The sequence below is a fragment of the Notolabrus celidotus genome, chromosome 12 (assembly GCF_009762535.1).
Source record: "Notolabrus celidotus isolate fNotCel1 chromosome 12, fNotCel1.pri, whole genome shotgun sequence".
NCBI lineage: Eukaryota > Metazoa > Chordata > Actinopteri > Labriformes > Labridae > Notolabrus > Notolabrus celidotus.
In genome coordinates, this window is record NC_048283.1 from 4,592,969 (window position 1) to 4,614,549 (window position 21,581).

Consider the following 21,581-nt stretch of genomic DNA (forward strand, 5'->3'; position numbering starts at 1 on the left):
GATGTACAAACACCTCGGTTCTCAGCACTGCGGCTCCAAAAACCTCCCTCCACAGACTACACACACACAAAAAAAAAAGAAATCACCTCACATGAATCCACGTCTCCACATCCATCCTGACTCTCCTGAATGAGCCTGAGAAGACTCCTCTGTGCTCCCTCGCCTCAGGACCGCCTCTCTCACTCTTTATTTCTCCTCAAGTTCTGCAGCTGATACCGGCTCAGTCAGGAGGAGGGTTTCTTTTTTCTCCCCGGCTGAGAAGATCAAGGACAGTTTGACATGAGGGGAGACGCTCCACAAAGAAGAGGCATGAAGAGCACATGTCTGCGGGCTGCTGCTCTGCTGCTGTCACTCATCTCTCTGGTGAGTTAAATGTCATTCTGATTTGACCTTTGTCTTTCGTTTTCAGACTATTTGACATCTCTGCAACATGTGATTAATGTTTGTCTGGTGGTGAAATTTCAAGGAATATTCTCTTTTAGAAAAGTGAGCTGCGATGGCATGAGGACAAGAGGAGCTCAGAGTGTTGGAATGAGCGTTTTAGTCAGGATGTATTGATGCAAATTCATGCAAATGCAGGTAGATTATGTGAAATATTAGACATGTTGATTCCTTCTTCTTTGGGTTCATTTTCCAGGTGTTATAGGAGAGTTTTCATCCTCACATTTGAGTCCTGTAACCTGAAAGTCTGATTTTGAACTGCTCCACCGAGCACCCACTCATTTATATCCCCTCATATTCTAAATGTAAGAGTAAACACAAGCTTTTCCCAAATCCTAAATCTGCATCTTGACAAATCCACCCCGCAAACAGTCCCACTTAAATACCTCCCTCCATTCAACCCTTCCTTTTTTTTTGCATCTTCCCCTCCTTTCTCCCATTTACAGATGCAGTTCAATGAGGATATATTTGACAGAGCGGTCACAGAACAGCCTGAGCCCATTATGACAAACACACCAGAATGCTCCTAACTCAATGCCTTGACAGTTTGTGACAACCCAATTCCTTTAATCCTCGGATAGACAGTCACCCCTCACCCGCTGATAAATCTGTCAACAAAGCAATCAAAGGCGAACAGGAGCCACTCCTCTCTGCAACAAAAAAAAAATTCCATAAACTTAATCCCCGCAAACTTGACTGGCCTTAAAAAGCTCCCGTGGTGTTATCTGTGTTTAATTTGCATAGTGATGGAAAGAAGTCAATTACTATTAATTATTCTCTACAACTTAATACCCATTATCGAATTGAATTCACCGTCTTGAAAACCATAAACTCAATTTCACAGCTGACTAAGCACACTAATCATTTCACCCCCCTTCCTCTCTTTTTTTTTTTTACTTTAAGCCTTAGAAGGAAAACAAGGATTCTTCGATTTCAGAGGCAATAACATTAACTAACGTGGATCCTTTCACTGTCACAAACAAAGACACACATTAATCATTAAGTATGGGACGTATATGTCTAAAGCAGTGCGGTAGTGTGAGCCGATCTCGCAGCATCACTAGATGGGGAGTGTGTGTTTTTTTTTTGCAGACTGGGCTGCCAAATTGCTTCGCTATGCTTTAATGGGATGATCATAATTGTTTCGTACTCGGTGCATCCTAAGCTTTCGCCTGCAGCTCCTTCAACAGATTGACAGACCCATGGGAACCTCACAAACTTATTTTGGCCGCCTTTGAACCAAGTCGTGTGTGAAATAATATGATTATGCATTTTTCCTCTGGGTAAGTTGAAGAACTGGTGGCTACGTTTTTTTTTCTTCTTCTACCTCCCCCCACTCTCTTTCCCCCTCACCACCACCACCACCTCCTCCTCCTCCTCCTTCTCTCTCTTCGTCTTCTTCTTCTTCTTCTTAAACTGCCCGGCTCTAATATCCCGCAGTCTGTCCGCGTACAGTATTTATCCTCCTCAGAAGTCATGGTGATAATTGTGCCCTGGCCCCTCAAAGCGCTGCTGCAGTGATAGGACTCGGCTCCATCCGCAGCTGCCTGTGATGTCTTGACACACTTTGTGATTTGTCATCATCTCTGACCCCCCTCAGGTAACACTTTGATATCACTGCGAGAACATAGACCTAAACTCTTAGTGGGCGTCAAATGCCCTAAGTTGATCCATCAGCTCAGCGACGGGGGGACCTCATGAGACGGGACAAGTTAAATTCACTGTAAACGACTATGACGACAATCATTCCCCAAGAGCCCGGTAGGAAATATTCTCCTAAAGACGGCATCAGCACGCTAAAGACTCTTCAGCTGGCTCCCTGTGCAGAGAATATTCCTCCATCACAGGAAAGTGGCTCCAAATTAAAGATGGACTGACTTCTTCTTGTCCCTCTCTGCTTCTGGAGAGTGCTAGAAGAGGTGATGTTAATCATACCACTAAATATGATCAATATCATATAATAACAAAGGTTACAATACCATGTGGCACAAGACAAATAATATATGATAAATTATGATACTATATGATATCTTACAATACAATAAGATGTGATACAGGGGCACCATTGGACTAGCGGTCTAAGCCTGCGCCCCACATACAGAGGCCATGGCCCTCGTCATAGAGGTTGCAGGTTTGATTCCAGCCTCGACCATTTGACCCACGTTTCCTGTCTCTCTTCAGCTGTCCTGTCCATTAAAGGTGAAAATGCCCAAAAACACAACATAAGAAAATACAATAAAATAAGATGCAACACGATACGATTTGATACGATACAATCTGATACAATATCCACGATCACGTCACAACAATTTGCAACAGTCTCATGATAATGTTCACAATTCCTGTGAATACAAAATCCCCTCAAATTTGAAGTGCAGGATTGATGTCAAAGCGCCCCTGCAAGGAGTAAAGGAGTAGTGTCATGGGGGAATCTGTTCAGATGACCTTATTCTTTTTATTTCTTATTATCTTTTTAAGTTATATTTTGGGCATGTTTGCCTTTAATTTAACCTTTATTTAACCAGATAAAAACCCATTGAGATCAGATCTCTTTCACAAGGGGGACCTGGCCAGGAGGTCAGCAGCACATGTCATAAAAACAGTTACATGAAAATGACAGTACAAGTTAAAACATACAATTTATAGATGCATAGTGTTTTACAATAGGAATAAGAGGTGTGGAGGCTGTACAGGACAGCTGAAGAGAGACAAGAAATGTGGGGAGTAGAGAGTAGAGGAAAACATGCAGTAAATGGTCGAGGCTGGAATCTAACCTGCGACCTCTGCGACCAGAGCTATGGCCTCTGTGTATGGGGCGTGCGCTTAGACCGCTAGGCCAACAGCGCCCCCTTTTTATTCATTTTTCATCCCTCCATCCATCCATCCATTATCTTGACCACTTATCCCGTTAGGGGTCACAGGGGGCTGGAGCCTATCCCAGCTGGCTTCGGGCGGAAGGCAGGGTACACCCTGGACAGGTTGCCAACCTATCACAGGGCTAACACAGAGAGACAGACAACCATTCACACACACACTCACACCTACGGGCAATTTAGAGTGATCAATCAACCTGAGCATGTTTTTGGATTGTGGGAGGAAGCCGGAGTACCCGCAGAGAACCCACGCATGCACGGGGAGAACATGCAAACTCCACACAGAAAGGCACCCGCCCGGCCGGGGATTCAAATCAGGAACCTTTTAGCTGTGAGGCAACAGCGCTACCCACTGCACCACCGTGCAGCTTATTCATTTTTAAATTAAGATATTTATATTTGGCGCCAGCAATACGATAATTGTATCGCAGGAGTCAGGCCTGCCGCAGTCTTATTTTGTCCCTCCCCTAGCAGAGGTACTTGCGATTCATGGCATCATCTGAAAGTCATAAATTAGATTTAAAGAAGCATTTTGCTGCAGGTGGTGGAGCGAGACTTTAGATATCATACCCGAAAGGTCACAGGTTTGATCCCAAAAACATGTCCTTGAGCCAAACTCTAACCTCCAACAGCGCCTCACACTTTAAGCCTCTGTGGATAAGAGCATCACTCTAATACCTCAAATTTTAAAAAGTAAAGAAATCAACAGAACTTTTGCAGTGTTGTATTAAAGCACAAACTGCATTTTAAGGACAGCAGATTTATTAAATTCTGCAGGTGAACTGTAAACACACGCACACCTCCTAATCAAGATTGCAAAGTAGCTTCAAAATCTGCCATCAGCCAGCTCCCTCTCCATTCCACCTACCCTGTTAAAACCAACACTGTCGCACTCACAAATCCTCCCCACACAGCAGTCAGAGCAGCCGCAGCATTCAGGTAAATGAAAACTGACACACACTTTCATTCTTCCTCGCAAGGTTTTTTTGTGTACAGCCCACCGCCGAGTCATCTGGCTCCTCCGGTGGTTCCATTAAAGGTGGAATTTGTTGGCTGTTCGGGGGTCCAGCCCATAGAATATCCTCCCGAGCTCCCGAGGGAAGCCGGGGGTTGTTTATCTTCCTGTTTCAAAGAGCGGACGCCTGCGCCTTATCACAGCCTCGCCAAGAGTAGATAGCATTTATGTTTGTCCAACAGCCTGCATATACGCCGCATCTGGCAATCTGAGAGTCGTTTCCTAAAGGACTTGTGCATGTTGATGCTGTTTGTGTTATCTTTGTCGAGGGATTCTGCCTCATACACCAAACCTGAGAATAATATTAACAGACAGTTTAATGGGCTGGGAGACTCCTGCTTAACTAAATGCAGGTCAGAAAGTTGAAAATGACAGCCTCTAAATATGATGAGGAGATACTGAGAACATGTACGGATGAAAACACATTAATGTTTATTTGTGTGACAAATTAAAATTCAAGACGACTAAGCTTTGATAGAGTGCTTTTAGGAAGTTAGTGTATTTTTTTTTAAAGAGGCACCACACTGATTTTTAGCCTGTGTCAGCAACACTGCATGCCAAGTTTACAGACATTTACTCAACTCTACTTCATTTATATACAATTTTTTAAGACCTGGCAGCCCAAAGTGCCTCACGAGAGAACACCAGTAAAGAAAATGAAGTTAAAGAAGTTAAGATGATAAAATATTCAAAGAAAGATGGTAATAAAATAATTACATTAAAATAAAATAATTACAAATCACAACAGTAAAAAATAGTAAAATAGGTAGAAGTCAGAAAATGAATGAAATCAGTTAAAGTTGAATTAAACAATGTAAATATCAGAGATACACCAGGTTAGGAGTGATGATTAGAACGATGACCAAAGCGATGAAATCCCTCCAAATTAAAAGACAGATTTTAAAGATAGGTCTTAAAATTCCTTTTAAAATACTGAGAGTTTGTGTGGAGGGTTAAAAGAGGCTTTTTTAAACGCACATAATAAAATCTGTACATCTTAACCTCCACTGAATCGCATGTATAGAACTCTAAAGAAATAAAACACCAACTCTGACTTTAATCTAACAGTTTTGAAGCGTCTACATTTGGTTTCATGTCTTCATTTTAGTTTATCAAATATGATTAATATGTAAATCTTTAATTGTGATTGTTGCAGTTTTGACCTGATATTATAAGTTATTAATATAAGAGTGAACCTCTGATAAAACCTGCAACATCAGGACTGGGTGGTTGTGATTGTGGTGGGATCAGATTTAAAGGTCAGCAGACGGCAGTCTGAGACACAAATTTGTAATTTCATCCTGTTTTCATTTTTCTGTGCCCTTAATCAAAAGTTAGCAAATAATTTTTCCCTGCATGCAACAGGAGCTTCTAACTAAACTGAACTCCGCCCACTTTAACTAGCATGAAAACCTGATCCAAAATGAGACAAAGCAGCACAGCAAAATTCCCCCGTAGGATAATGAAAGCTAGCTCCTGCAAAAGTCACACTAACAAAACAACAACATGAGCAGCACGTCTTTCAGAACAGATGAAGCATTTATGCACATGTAGCTCGTTTAAGTTTTAACAGGTGCAAATGTAATGTCAACGTGTTAATGTGACTGTCAATTTTCACGTGTAAGATTCAGTTTTACATTATTAGATAGGCAGTATGACATTTCTGATAAACCACATGCAGAAATATGCTCAAGTAACTTACAGGATGAGTCCACTGAATTCTACATTTCTCTATTGAATCATTTCAGAAGATGAAAACCAACAATGCGTTAGTCCATACTGTTGCCTTTCCCGGCTTCCTTAACCTCTCTGTGGCACTCAGCCTTCAGCCTGTTGGTTCATAGAGGCATCTAAAAACTCTAAATGTTACTCCAGCTTGATTGTATGTAAGTATGATTGAGAACTACTTTTAGAGGTGGATTAATTACATTCGCTGCTTTGTTGAGTATTTACAGCAGTCAGGTCTTTATGTATGTAATATGTGGTGTAAGTATCTCTGACTTACGATGAACTACAGAGTGTTTGTTCATGGTTATGAGGGAGCATGTTACACAGAGGAATGATACATCAGACTTTGGGGCCATGTGCAAGATTTGGTTTCAGTCCTCTGATGATTTTTTGGTATTTTTGTGAGATATGTGATTTATTCAAAAATGCAGAATATCGCAAAATTTCTGCTTAAAAAGTGTAATAACAGATTTTCAGGTTTTGATGTACGGAGTAAGAAGAGTTATCCAGACTTTTTTTTAATTATTATTTTGTATTTCCCTCTGTTGAAGCTTCTATGTCAGATAATTGTTTATTACTCAGAAGTTAATTAAGAATTTCATCTTTCTAGTTCCCCTCGTGGTGCATCAAAGGAAGCTCAACCTGGTCCAGTCTGAGAGCAAAATTAGTCTTTAGCATGAAGATCACAACACTGAAATGATGTGTGTTTTATGGCCATGTTAGAGCAGAACATGCGGGCTGTTTTCTACCATGCAAGTTTAAATATTTGATGAAGATTACAATGAAAAGTGCGGGTAAAAAATATCCTAAAACTCAAGGTAACTTGTTCAACTCTACATTTCAGCTACAGTAAAAACCTGAACATAAATTGGCTTATATTGCAAGAAATGCAAGATCCCATAATGTTGTTTTTTGATTGATAAATTATTCTAACATTTATTTTATTTAATCAGTTTTTAAATTGTTTGAAAAAGATCTTACTTTGATTTTTATAATTTGTACTAATTTAGAAGTGATGTATCTTTGTACTAAACTACCTTTAAAAAAAAACGTGGTGCTCCTTTGAATTCACATGAAATTATCTGCATGAATGGCGATTCAAATAATGCGTCAACACGATATGAAATGTGAAAGAAATGTATTTTTCTGTGGATTCATATTCCTTATTTTGGTCTTTTTTACCTTTAAAATTCCTGATAGATCTCAAAGTTCTCACTCTGTTAAATTTTAAAGTCAAACAATCTGAGAAGTTTTGACCTTCTGATCTGCTTCATGTCACAGACTGATATAACGTGCTTTAGGGCTGATGGTAAAAGGGTAGTTTGTCATTTATAGGGTCTCAAACCAAACCAAAAAAGATGTGACAAACTGCTTTCAGACAGCTGCTAGATTAAAAAAAAAGAATGAATAGAATACACAGCAATTAGATAAAGCCAATTAAGTGCAAAGTAAATGTCACTTTAGGTCACGGACGATGGAGTTTGTCCTTTATTTGGTGTGTAATAAAACCTAATATTGACAAAGCAATATCTGTTAAGCCCAAAGTTATCAAAGTGTGACTGTTGACCTTTCCGCTGCCATGTTTGTTTTCCTCCGCCCTTTATCCAACAGCACTTTCATTCTTTTCTCTCTGCAGTATCTCTTTCAGACACAGCCATGCATCTGACACACACACACACACTAACACACACATACACACACACACTCTTTGTGCCTGCTTGCATGTTTTTGAAGCCGGCGAGAGGTAAATCTTGGCCCTCCGAGTGTTGGTGCAGTCAGTCGGGGTGTTCTGGATATAAACGTTGCTTTAGTCAGGACTGCCTCTGATCTGCCTAATCTCCCCGGGCTGGATTACAGGTTGGGTTTCTAATCCGTGAAGTGGGGTCTCTGTGAATGTGCCTCTGAGTGCTCTAATCCAGAGACTGTCAGGTGCTTTAGATGAAAGCTAATTGCATGTCACAGTTTTGGGACCATAAATAACGCCGGTGACAACAGAGCCAGTTTGCACAACAAGGACTTGGGTCTGATGACGACTGGGCACGCACTCCAGATGCGCTGTGTAATTTTGATAATCTTGGAGGAAAATAGAGAAGAAATCCCTTTAGAAAAAAAAATTGATTCCTCTGACAAAAGTATTCATAACAGGAAGTTGCAGAAAATTAAGGTGCTTTTCAAAACAAACTCTTGTAGGAAATCTAATTTCCTGGCTGACAAAATGATAAAACTTGAACTAACCGTGTCCTCAGCCTGCGCGGGGCTGCATTGTTTGGGAAATATTCTCTCCTTCTACACCTGAAAGTGTTGAATGTGCACACAGTGTCACTAATTACCCTGACAGTCACTTAAACCAGCTCAGAGCAGTTTCCTAATATCCCTTGATCTGGTTTCAGGACTCCGCTGAGACTGAAACTCAGTTACTGAGAAGCATCAGTAATTACTGCACAAGAAAATGATATTTCATGTGATCATTAGAGACTAGAGTCTTATCACTACTCAGAATAGCAATATTCATGAAAATGAAGTCCGGCTTATGGTTCGGATTAAAGGTCAAAGGTCACTTTGAGAAAAATCATTCACGTATAATAATTGGAAGTGTGCAAAAACGAGCGTTTAAATTCCCGAGAGAGGAGGTGTTACAAACCCATTAAACAAATTCTGCACATATATTTGAAATATGTTAACCTTTCTTTGACACATTCAGCAGTAACAAAGCTGCAGAGCATCAAACAGGAGAGCAGGTTTGTTCCCAAATTGACAAGGATTGGTGGCTCTCTTAAAAATGGTGCAGATGGTGAAAAAGTTTCAAGCAGGTTTCAGGATTTTACTCGTCTCAGGAGAAACTGTTTGAGCGAAAGAAACTTTACAATCACCACTTAAAGCTGCTCTGGCGGATCTGCTGCAGCTCTTCAGACTCTTATTTTGCAGGAAGGCTGAGGAGCAAGTCTGTTAAACATTAAACAAGGAATTAGTCAAACTTTAGATCTTGTATTTACTTCATATGTGATGATGTCTAGTTATGTTTTTGTCCAGGATTTTCAAAGCCAGGAGGATTAGGGCCACATCCAGGAATTAAAAAAAGGGATTTTTCAGAATGAAGTAAATTGATGAGAATAAAGTCATAATTTTACAAGAATGGATTTCTAAGACAAAAAGTCACAAATTAACAAGATTAAACTCTCAAATTCAAGAGGAGGAGAAGTTTTAAATTTACGAGATTCAAATCAAAAGAGAATAAAGTTGTAATTTCAGGCTTTGGCTTGTAGGCTAAAATAACGTACAGAGGGAAATCAGAAGAGGAGCCAGCTGCCTGCACTAAAATGAAGAACGTGGATCATCTGAAGTTAAAGTCGACAGCTGAGGACAAACAGCGGTTGCAGGAGCATGCACAGGCTGCCTGTTAGCCTGCCCTTCTTCAGAACAGACTCAATGTCTTGAACAATCAATGATTCTTATGACATTGTGGTGCTGATGTGCTTAAAGATAGAGTATTCTGTTTTATGAAACTTATATGAACATAGAACTCCACAAGATGCTCCATGCTCCTTATTCCAGGTCAGGCGGCAGCAGGCTGCTCCTGTAAATAACACAAAGGCTGACTGAAGCTTTAAATTACGACTCTTTTCTCTTAAATTTATGACTTTAGTTTTGTAATATTACGTCTTTAATCTCGTAAATTTACGACTCTAATTCCACATATCTTTTTTTTTTTTTGTTAAGGTGGCCTTAACACTCAGTCATGAGATTGTAAGGGCACCACAGGACCAGGCAGTAAAACCATTAGACAGATGTTGGAGTGTTGGAGTATTTAAAAACAGAAAGGCACAGCCGAGTGTCGAGCATCTTATTGATTTCAAGCAGCAAAGATAAGACTTAATCATTTGGTAAATCTTTTTAAGACAGTGTTTGAAATTTAACTGAGGATCTAAAATTATCTCCAAATACTTCACCTCTGTTACTTGATCAATTAGTTCACTTCTAACTCTGAGATTCAGCAGATCTCTTGCAGGTAACAGAAAAACAGACTGACTCAGTTTTCTTAGGGTTTAGTGTGAAACAAGAGGCATTAAGCCAGGCTGATACTTTGTCATCACAGGTTTGATCTGACACATAGACAACAGTGTCATCAGTGTACACCTGAAGACCTTTACCAGAGGCCAGGGCACATATCAGGCAAGTCATTAAAATACAAACTGAAAAGTATGGGCCCTTAGACAGCTCCCTGAGGGACTCCTGTTTCAGTTTTGTACAAAGCCGATGTGATGTTTCTGATCATGACCATAGACAGTATAAATAATGGACGTAGTATCCGTGACGTCACCCATCTGTTCCTGAGCGCTGTTTTGAAGCCAATCGGCGGCAGCAGCCATATTGGAAATGCTGAACTCATCCAAAAGAGTGTGACGTAAAGAGGCGGGGTTTAAGCCTCTTAGCCAACAGATACTGTATGTGTTCCCGCCTGTCAGTCAAGTCAGTCATGTCCTTATATGGGCAAAAACTCATAATCTTAATATCTTCTGAACTGTTGCATTGAAAAAAATTCACCCCCTGTACAGTGTGTGCCGATAGAGAAATTAGCTACGTAGACTGAAGCTGTTTTTTGAACCAGGCTGTAAACATGTTTATTTCTGCTGTAAAGATCATCTTCTTTGAATGGGTGTGTATGTGGTCTCCGGTGTTTCTGCAGCCAGCCTCAAGCGGATTCTCAATGAATTGCAGTTTATAACACTTCCGCATGGGCTTCATGTTTTGAGACCGGAGGTTGCCGCTTGGTCATGACACACTGTTCATGATAATAATAATAATACATCTTATTTAAAGGCGCCTTTCAGAGCACTCAAGGTCACCATACGGGACATTGTAATTAATAGTTACAATTAACATGATGAGATACAGTGCAGTGAAGAGGTGTAATCAGAGTGAATATGCCAGTTTAATAAAGATATGTTTGAGATGTGATTTGAAAATGGAAATAGAGTCCATGTTATGGATGTCTTGTGGGAGGGAGTTCCAGAGGCTGGGGGCAGAGCAGCTGAAGGCTATGGACCCCATGGTGGTCAAGCATCATGACCTTTTAGATGTGCATAGACAGTTTTGAAATTAAATGCTCTGATTTATGTTGTCAAATGTGTATGTGAAATCCAGGAACACTGCGCCCACCGTATTCCCTTTATGCAGTGACTGTTTTATGTGTTAATAGTAAACCAGTAGCTGACTCTGTGGAATGATGATGTCTGAAACCAGACTGTGGAGGATGCAAATAATGGCTTGTCTCCATGTTCTGAGATAGCTGCTGTATTAACCTACATCACACGTTTATTTGCTCCTTTTTAAACAGAAAATAAACAACCAACACATTAAACATCGGTAAACCGAAGACTGAACTGTAACGTCATTATGTTCTTTATGGCTGCCTGGCCGACAGTCTATAAGAAACTGTTTCACTGCGACTTTTACATCCTAAGGAGCTTTATGTTTGACTATAATGGTGCCAATAAATCCTGCACAGTAAGCCTCCCTCATCCTCAGCCTCACTTTATCTTTTGACAATACATCAGCAGCCAGGCAACCTGACAGACTTTTGTTTCCAGCAATGGAAGACAAAGGGAGGAGTTCATTAATACAGTTTAACTGCCCCACTGTGCAGGGAAACTGCATAAATTCATATTCCTCTTCACCTCGTGACTGCAACACTCTGCTTTCTTTTTATCTTTTTCTTCAACCGACTGCAAAGATTTGGCTTCGTCTAAATGTTTTTTTCCGCTTTGGAAAGGCTTTGATTTGACTCGGCGTTATCATGTTGCATTTAGAAACATCGCTCAGGCCGTGTTTCTTTATTCAGCAACGAGAAAGATGTAAAAGCTACTCAGCCACAGTCTCCACAATGCCACAAACGGTTCACCCGCATCAGGTCGTTCATCATCGAGGCCTCTTCAAAACAACTGGAGGCTATCTTTTCAAAGTCCTTCACTCTGGAGTTCATAAAATGAGCGCATGCTTCAGAGAAGGATCACAACTCCTCAAACCGTTTAAACAGTCGGAGCTCCACACTCTCTGGGTTTCAGTTCCACAATGTCATCCAGTGAACTTTCTGAATGAGAGAAGACCTTATTTTCAGAGTATTGATCGCGAGGTGAAGGTACAAAATGTAAACGCTTCAACCAGATAGATCTGCTGTCACGTTCCTCGGCCGGGGTTTGGGCGTCACTGTCACCGGCCTCTGTAGGGTGCACGGGGAATCTTGGCTCTCTCATCTGTGTGATTGTTAGAGGAGAGACACAAAATGAATCATCAATCATCCATTCAGGCCACATTCAGCAGGTAATAGTCTGCTGTTGCATCACGTCTGCAGCAGAGAAGCGCTTCATTCATCTCGATGTATAGCAGGAATACCCTTAATCTTGATTAAGACTCGCCGCAGGAGATGTTTCACACACTGTAAGAGTCAGTTACAGTGTTAACGCCGTTTGTTAAAGGTGCAGACGTCCATGTCTGTGGATAAATCCTCAGTATTAACTGACCTTTTCATCTCCTGTTCAGTTATTTTCTAATGGGAGGATATACAACCAACATTTAGTGGGAGCTCAAATCTGCAGTTCACCAAGTGTCCATTTGAGCGTCATATTACAAAGGCAAAAAGTACCAGTACAGCATCAAAGAAATGGTCATGATGGGTGATGTATGGATACTTCTGGGTGGTTTTGTCATGCATTTAATAAAATATGTCTTTCTATGAGATTATTAACTTTAACTTGCTATCCAAGAAGTCTAGGACTAGCTTCTTGGGGGAGTGAACTTGGAGTACAAAAGTGCAGATTATTTTCCTTGACTTCTTAGCTGAGTCAGGATAGTTGTTGGCATCTCACCAGAGAGATTGCAGCGGTCCCAAGTGATGAGAGGAGCCATTATTTTAAGTTACTCAGTATGTAAGGTTCACCTCTTCTAGAAGAGATTCAGGGAAGCGAGCAGCAAGTCTGCTACGTTCCACTGCAGGCTCTCTAGGCTTCTTTAATCTGGTACATAAACCAGCCAGATTAAAAGATGATAAAGGATGTTTAGGGTGCTAGTTTCTTTCTGTTTTGGCCTTTATTTCTGTCAAATATTATTATTTTTCAATTTTTTTCTCCATTTAATTCCAATACATTTCTTCTAATTTGCACCAAATAAGATTTTTAAAAATGGAACAAGATGACACCTGATCGAGAGCTGCAACTACCCCAAATACTCCCATTGTCTGAACGTTTGGAATGATTTCAGTGTAAGCGGTGAACTTGATGGCTCAGTTTAAAACTCATGCACGAGAACAAAGACGTAGCTCAGTCTTGAGACAGGAAACGACAGCTCACATTACCAGAAGTACAGGCAGTTGCTGAGAGTAGTCCAGCTCTTGAACTTGGTTTTACGTCACCCGGCACGTAATTGACATGGCTACCGCTGCTCTTAATTCATATAATGCAGTTAGCGTCCTGCTGATGCCAGCTCTTGAGAACATTCGGAGGTGTTTTATAAAATAATCAGAACAGGCTCCTGCAGAAATATCTAATAATTACAGGTATTGGATATACGTATGTGTATGGTTTTACAGAGGTGTAGAATTAAGAGAAAGATGTAGATTTTGTGTGAGTTGGTTCTGTGATATATTTACTCCTAGTCCTTTGATTTCAGGGGATGTTATTAGGGCCCGAGCACCGCTGGTGGTGAAGGCCCTATTGTAACCCTAAGGATTGTTCTTTCTTCCGCCACTTAAAACGCATTTTTGGACCCCTGAACGTTAATGAAAGCGCAGATATTTTTGCACACTCATCGGGTCTGGTGAAAATTGCAAGTTATTATAGGTCTCGCAAAAAAAAATGCAGTAGCGCCCCCTAGAGGTAAAAATAACATGCTACGCATAGAGTTTTTTTGAGCTACATGCATGAAAAGTCCTACACATATTCATGGCATCAGGACGCACAAAAAAGCCTCTTGCACCCATATTTAAAACTCAACAGGAAGAGCGCCACCTAGCTTTGAACATGAAAAATGGGGCCAAAATGGTTCTGCGCAAGGGTGCATACTTTTGCTAATTTCTCCTAGAGCTTTTCTCCGATTCAGTCCAAACTAGGCACATTCTATAGTAAACCCATTGACGATTAATACAAAGTAAAGGCATTCCGTTCAGACGAAAGATGTGGACGTGGCAGGCGTTGAGGCAGGGCACCAAACGCACATATAGCTTTGAATGTGAAGAATGACGCCCAAATAAGGGTGCATACTTTTGAGAGCTCCTCCTAGAGTTTTTCTCTGATTCAGTCCAAACAAGTCACATTCTATAGCAGACATATTGAAGATTAAATCATTGTTAAAGGAATTCTGTTCAGACTAAAATTGTGGGCGTGGCACACTGTCAAGTTTTGAGGTTTTCTTGGCAATCTGCCAAAAACTTGGAACATTTGCACCACCTATATACTAAGAGGCAGTATATACTCTCAGATCTTGCTTTCGCATCATGTGATGGCAAATATCAGGCGACGGTTTACATGTGGCGGCGGCTCGCGTAGGCGGCGGCCGCGGGTGTGCGAGGGCCCGTTCATCGCCGCTTGCTGCTTTAATTATCACTATTATTATTATAAACTTTATTTAACCAGGAAATGCTCATTGAGATTAAAAATCTCTTTTCCAAGAGAGTCCTGGCCAAGATAGGCAGCAGCACAGTTACAGAGTTACAATTTTACAATAGGCATAAATACAAATATCAGACACATACAACAGCTTCACAACAGGTACCTCCAGAAAAACAGCATGTCACATTTAAACAAAACATCTACAGACAGATGCTTCAACCTCGAAGTCATTTAAGGACCGCTTAAAAGCATTCAAAGATATCATATCAGACAGTTTTAGATCCTTTTGTAAGGCATCCCAGGTTGAGGGAGCAACAAACCTGAAGGCTTTTTTCCCAAGTTCAGTCCTGACCCTCGGAACAGATAATATTAAAAGATCCTGAGATCAAAGATTATGGCTTCCTGAGTTCTTTTGTGCAATATATGCGAGGAGGAAAGAGGGAAGTAGTCCTAGGATTGTTAAAGAGATACTGACGGATATCTCAGGAGGTTGTAGTCTTGTTGCGTCACGATTCAGGATCCCCAACCAACACTTGCTTGGGTTTGTCTGTGACAACTGAGCCTGTTGTATTCATGGATGGTTTAATGGATATATGTCATCACTGGGACTTTGTGACGTTTTCGTTTGTGTTTGTTCCCATTGTGCAAATTCCAACGCTCATCCTGTCCAAAATGTGTTTTCCATTCCTCGGTGAAGGTATGTGCTCCATGCTTGACATTGTGTTTGTTCTTTCAGGTTACCAGTGCTGATTCACCAAGTTCAGAAAACTCCGGCTTGAGAGAGAGCTCTAAAGCCAAAGTGAAAACCTACTGGACTGAAAGCAGCAAGGCCTTCTCCATCAGCCGCCTGCTGTCCCAGACGCTCTATGACAAAGAGAACTTCACCTCCCTGGATCTGAACTATGACGGCGACACAGACACTTACTCCAAACGGGAGCAGTGGAACTGGCTTTACAACGTTTCAACCCCCCGAGATCCTCGATCCAGGACGAAGAGGAGACCCATCGTCAAGACTGGAAAGTTCAAGAAGATGTTCGGCTGGGGCGACTTCCACTCCAACATCAAGACGGTGAAGCTCAACCTCCTCATAACTGGGAAAATCGTGGATCATGGCAACGGGACATTCAGTGTCTACTTCCGCCACAACTCCACCGGGCAGGGTAACGTGTCCGTGGGTCTTGTGCCGCCGACAAAAGCCGTGGAGTTCCAGGTCCACCAGCCGCACCAGCAGTTCCACCACCATCACCAGCAGCAGCAGCAGCAGCAGACGGCTCTCGAGACGAAGGACACCAAGCTCTTCAACTGCAGGGTGGAGTACGAGAAGGTGGAGAAGGGCACCAGGAACTCGCTGTGTGCCCACGACCCGTCGCAGAGCTGCCCACAGGAGCAGACGCAGAGCCACGTGTCCTGGCTGTGCTCCAAGCCCTTCAAAGTCATCTGCATCTTCATCACCTTCTACAGCACCGACTACAAGCTGGTGCAGAAGGTTTGTCCTGACTACAACTACCACAGCGACACCCCTTACCTCCCCACTGGGTGATCACACGGCCCAGACGAGGAAGTGGAGGGGAAAAAAAGACGCAGAGACGAGCTTTCGGGTCCAGAGTCAGATTATTTGAATGAAAACGAAGTCAGGACGCTTCAAACTTGAGATGTTGACAGGCATTTTTACAGCTAACATAACCTTGACGCAAGACTGGTGTTGCTCCGATGAACAGACCAACCCTGGGGTCATTATGAGAGCATTTAGGGAAGCATTTATAGGCCTGCAATCTTCATATTATATGCATAGCTGCCTGCCTGCTTACATCGAAAGGAAATTCTCAAGCCAACCGTAAAATATGCTGATTGTATTTATGTAAATATTATGGATTCTACACAAAGACCAGAAAACAGTTTTATTAATGTTTTCTCCTGCTAATTTAGTTGTTTACGTTGATAGTGTGTTTCCGTCTCAATCATGCTTTCTGTCTTTTCCAATCAGTCTCCAGTAATCACCGCAAACACGTAAATGTCAACGCAAATAAGAAGAATCTGTCAGTTTGCATTAGAGGGCATAATGGGAAAAGCAAACATATTTTGAGTGGTGTTGTTTTCCTGCAGTGTGATTGTTAGAGTGAGTATACCTCTGATGTCGTCGTTGGATTCTCGTCCATGTCCGTGCATGAACCGAATGTGGTAAACAACTGAATAACGTCCATCTATATTTTGTGTTATTGCAGCTGTCAGAAATGATCTCCATCAAGCCCCAGGAGGAAAAAGAAAAAAAAAGGGGTCCCTCTGTTTAAAGTCTGTGTCGTGTGTTTGCAGTTTTAAGGCCATAGGTGACGCAAAGTAATCAACACCAATGGAGGGCTTTCATCACGTCAAACTTCAGCGAGTAAATGTTTCAAAAAATAAATAAAAACTTGCAGAAGACGCACAAGATGACAAGAGATGCTGAACTGCTCCTTAAAATATCAAACGTACCTGACTGTGCTTTAATTCTGCAGTTTTTTTTTTAAGTCCTGCATTTCCACTTTTCAGCTCTTGAGTTATGACTTATAAAAAAGTTGAGCACATAAACTTTCAACCCCTGCATCACTTACATGACAAGCAGCCAGTAGTAAGAAGTATCAGAGCCACAGTGCCCCCGCAGTATCCAAAAATAACACTGGAATAATCATTTATACAGAGAAAGTGCTTGATAATGAGAAACAAAACAAGGTCAAAAAAAGTTCAAAGTGTTTATAAAATAGATATTTGAACAAGCAGAGAAAGGGAATGATAGAGAAGATCATTTTCTGAAGTTCATGCATCAAACACTGAAAGAGAACAAACAGCTTGTTAAAATGTGAGATGTTGTAAAAAGTGAAATCCTGCTCCTGGAAAGACAGGACATACATTAAACAGCAGGTGCTAATCACACATTCCACCTATGAAGCGTTCACACCTCTGGTTATCAAAAGAATAAAAAATAAAAATCCTGGATGAGACTAACTCTGGCTGTTAATGATATTGGATGTTCCAATTGGCTATTAAACCTTCATTACACAAATTGGGAGCCAGTGGCTGCGTGTGAAGCATTTAGAGGAAATGAACACAGTGTAAGTGGGAGCTCTGCAGAGTCAACACCATAGAAAGACTGAATTAAAGTGCTGATAGAAAACCTGTAAAAAAACGCACAAATGTGCACCTAGGGGCGCAATCACGGCTGTCTATTTAAATTCAGTGCAGTTCACAATGGTATACGCGGCACAGTAACTGCTAATGGCAGCCTGGACGACATCCAATATGCCAACATGGGGTGTATTTTGTGACAAGGCAGGCCAAAGAATAGGGGTCTGCCTGTGGGATGAGTGAGCATAAAGAGGAATTTATGATGTGGAGGAACAAGGCTGGCAGAAATCACTGGAAGCACCTGACTCGTAAATTGAGAGCATGTTTCTGTCAGCGAGAAGAAGGAATGACTAATGTCTCAGATTGCTGTTTAGGCCAGTTCTTTCATCTCAATAAAGTGACTTTGATATCTCTCCACCCCTACCCAAATGTGCCAGGGACAGTTTGTTCAGCTTCAAAGAATTAAAGCAGCACTCTGCCGAGACAATACAGCCTCATTATGCACGTAATCTTACAAGTGTAAACAGTCTGGCACAGAAGTGTTTGGTGTGAGAGCCGCGGAGAGATGGAGCCGTTCCCTGACTGATGTCGTCTGAGGGGAAAAGCAGCATATTATTATGTGTACTGATTAAGGCCAAATCAACAGTGACCTTATGAATTACATGAGTATTTACAAATCTTACTGGAAGCTGCAGCGATCAATAGTTTAACACCAACAACAGATGTCTTAATGGTATCGCTTGTTTAAAGATTCTCTGCAGCAAAGACGCTCATCAGGTATTAAACCAACGGTTACAATAAACACTTGGGCTTGGTCTCACTTTTCCTCCCCTACATAATTAAATAATAGCTTTCTTACTAATCATTCAGTCCTGTTGAATACTTGATTCTGATTGGTCAAAGCCCCTTGACACAGTAATTCATTCTGAATAGAAAGATCAAACACGTCATATCAAACTATTCCTCAGAAAGGTGTCTGGCACATTTATAAAGTTTCTGATTGCACCTCTTCCTCTTGAAAAATGCAGCAAAAATGTTATTTTCCAGAGTGCTGATGGCCTAGTGGTCTAAGCGCCCCACATACAGGGGCTACAGTCCTCGTCACAGAGGCTGCCGGTCCGATTCCCAGCCGGGACCATGTGCTGCATGTCTTCCCCCACTCTCTACTCCCCATGTTTCATGTCTCTCTTCAGCTGTCCTGTCAATTAAGGCAAAAATGCCCCAAAAATATAACTTTAAATACTTGATTCTGATTGGTCAAAGCCCCTAATTAATTCTTATTCATCATATCAAAATATTCCCTGGAAAGGCATCCAGCTCACTTATAATATTTGTGATTTCACCACTTCCTCTTGAAAAATGCAGCAAAATGTTATTTTCCAGAGCGGCCATGTGCTGCATGTCTTCTCAATAGACTGTATAAAATATGGACGTAGTATCTGTGACGTCAACCATCTGTTCCTGAGCGCTGAAGCCAAACAACCGCAGCAGCCATGTTGGAAATGCTGAAATCAACCAGGCAGAGTGTGACGTAAAGAGGCAAAGTTTTGAGCCTCCTAGCCAACAGCTTTCAAGAAATTGCTCTGATCTGTCGTAACATTTTTGCAGTTTTATTCCTTCAATTACAACCAGACCGGTGAGGGATAATGTATAGTGAGTGGGTGGTTATGCGGTGTGAGTCCTGACAGGTTAAACAGGTCCCTGATGCAAAGCACGGCAGGAATCACGTCTAATCCATAGACTGTATGGACTGTATCTGTTCCTGAGCGCTGTTTTGAAGCAAATCGACTGCGGCAGCCATATTGGAAATGCTGAAATCAACCAGGCAGAGTGTGACGTAAAGGGGCGGGGTTTGAGCCTCCTAGCCAACAGCTATGTGTTGCCGACGGGGAGTCAAGTCAGTCATGTCCTTATTTGGGCAAAAACTCATAATCTTAAATCTTCTGATTCAACGCGTTAGACAAAAATTCAACCCCCAGTACAGTGTGTGCCAATAGAGAAATAAGCTACATAGGGCCAAGCCGTTTTTTGAACCATTCTGTAAACATGTTTATCTCTGCTGCAAAGATCGTCTTCTTTGAATGGGTGTGTATGTGGTTTCTGGTGTTTCTGCAGCCAGCCTCAAGCGGATTCTTGATGAACTGCAGTTTATAACACTTCCGCATGGGCTTCATACTTTGAGACCAGAGGTTGCTGCTTGGTCTTCCCCCACTCTGTACTCCCCATGTTTCCTGTCTCTCTTCAGCTGTCCTGTCATAAAGGCAAAAATGCCCCAAAAAACATAGCTTTAAAAAATATTTATATTTTCTGATAGCATCCATAAACAACAGAGGATATTTTTAATTTTACTCAATTTAATTGGAGAGCACAAAACTTCAGATTGCTATTTAATGTCTGACCAGTCACCTGCAGAGTAAAGAGGATGTGAAACAGTGAGGTGTGGGCTTTAGAAGAGTTACAGAACTGGTTAAGTGAAGAGAGAATGCCAACAGACTTAGGGAAAGACAAGTGCTGCTGTTATTTTCTGCATCCTTTAAAAATGTTAATGGAAAAACACTGATATTTTTCTTCCCCGTAAATTAAATGTTACATTTAATGTGGTTTAAAGCAGTAAAGCAGGATAATGTTCAGGCTCTAATATGGATGTAGTCTGAGTAGAACACCATTACCATAGTATGCTACCATCAGTCCTTACTGAGGGTCTTTTTTTTGTAGCTGCAGATTAATCAGACTAGTTCTCATCTCATCCTGTCTGGATTCTATTTGGCATAACGACCCATTCACACTCATACATTATATGATATTTGAAGCCACACACATACTAAACTTTATCTCATCGTTTCATGCTCCAGCCTCTTTAAATTTCTGTCCATCTGGTTGTGAAAAGACAACAGCAGCAGCAGCAGCAACAACAGTTCATTAGCAACACAGGGAAGTGTTAACTGTGTCGGCAGAGCTGAGTGGTTTTTTTTTTTGGTGGGAGACAGATCTGGAACACAGCAAGTTTTCTCGCACCATTTCGGTGTCAGAACATGTGGTTCGTGGAAAAAGGGTTGGATATTTACTCTGGTAATTATTAGAAAAAGAGCAGATTTTAGGAGATGTCCTTGAAGCTTTCCCTACTTGTACCGAAGAGCAGGGGGTCTGGGGGGGGGGTCACGAGCTGTCTTCCAGATTTTATTTTATTTTTCCAAGTAATCTAAATTTGCTTATTTTACCAATTATTGTAAAAATAGACAAAAATAGTAGTTACATTAGTTTTCTGCCTTTCTTTGGTGCCAGATGACTCCTTCAGTTGGTGTTAGGGTTAGCTAACAGTTAATTAACAAGCAGCACAGGGAACACAGCCACATGTGCATGTAGATAAACTCATTTTGAAGCATGAAGCAACATTTAACCACTGTGGGAGGGACAGTGGGGGGGGGGCGGTCACAAGTCTTTGGCACCTCTATTTTGGGGCTTGCAGGCGGAAAAGTTCGGGAACCCCTGCTGTAGAGAAGCTGAGCCCTCCTCAAGACGAAGCGTTGCTTTCAAAAATGAACATCTATTTTAATGTTCCTCTCAGAATAAGTGGGGGACAGTTGTATCAAGTATCTAGCAGGTGTGTTATCATGATTTTAGTTAATCTAGTGCAAATCTAATTAGGACACCAGAGCAGACAGACCCACCTTCTGAATGAACCTGGACCCTGGGTTGGCAGCCAATGTCCCTACAAGGTTTACACAGTGGAAAACTCTTAAATGAAATTACGTCGTTTTTTGACAAACACGCCTCAGCTCTTTGTTTTAGTCCAGCTCATTTATAAAGTTTCTGATTGCACCTCTT

General features: G+C 41.4%; 1 protein-coding gene across 1 annotated transcript; it reads left to right on the plus strand.

Moving 5' to 3' along the window:
* Positions 1 to 297: 297 nt before the first annotated feature.
* On the plus strand, positions 298 to 17,102 carry LOC117823190 (neurexophilin-1). The gene is made up of 2 exons (XM_034698281.1): positions 298 to 363; positions 15,394 to 17,102. The coding sequence occupies exons 1-2, from the start codon at positions 310 to 312 to the stop codon at positions 16,195 to 16,197; spliced, it is 858 nt and encodes a 285-aa protein (XP_034554172.1). The 5' UTR covers positions 298 to 309; the 3' UTR covers positions 16,198 to 17,102.
* Positions 17,103 to 21,581: the final 4,479 nt, after the last annotated feature.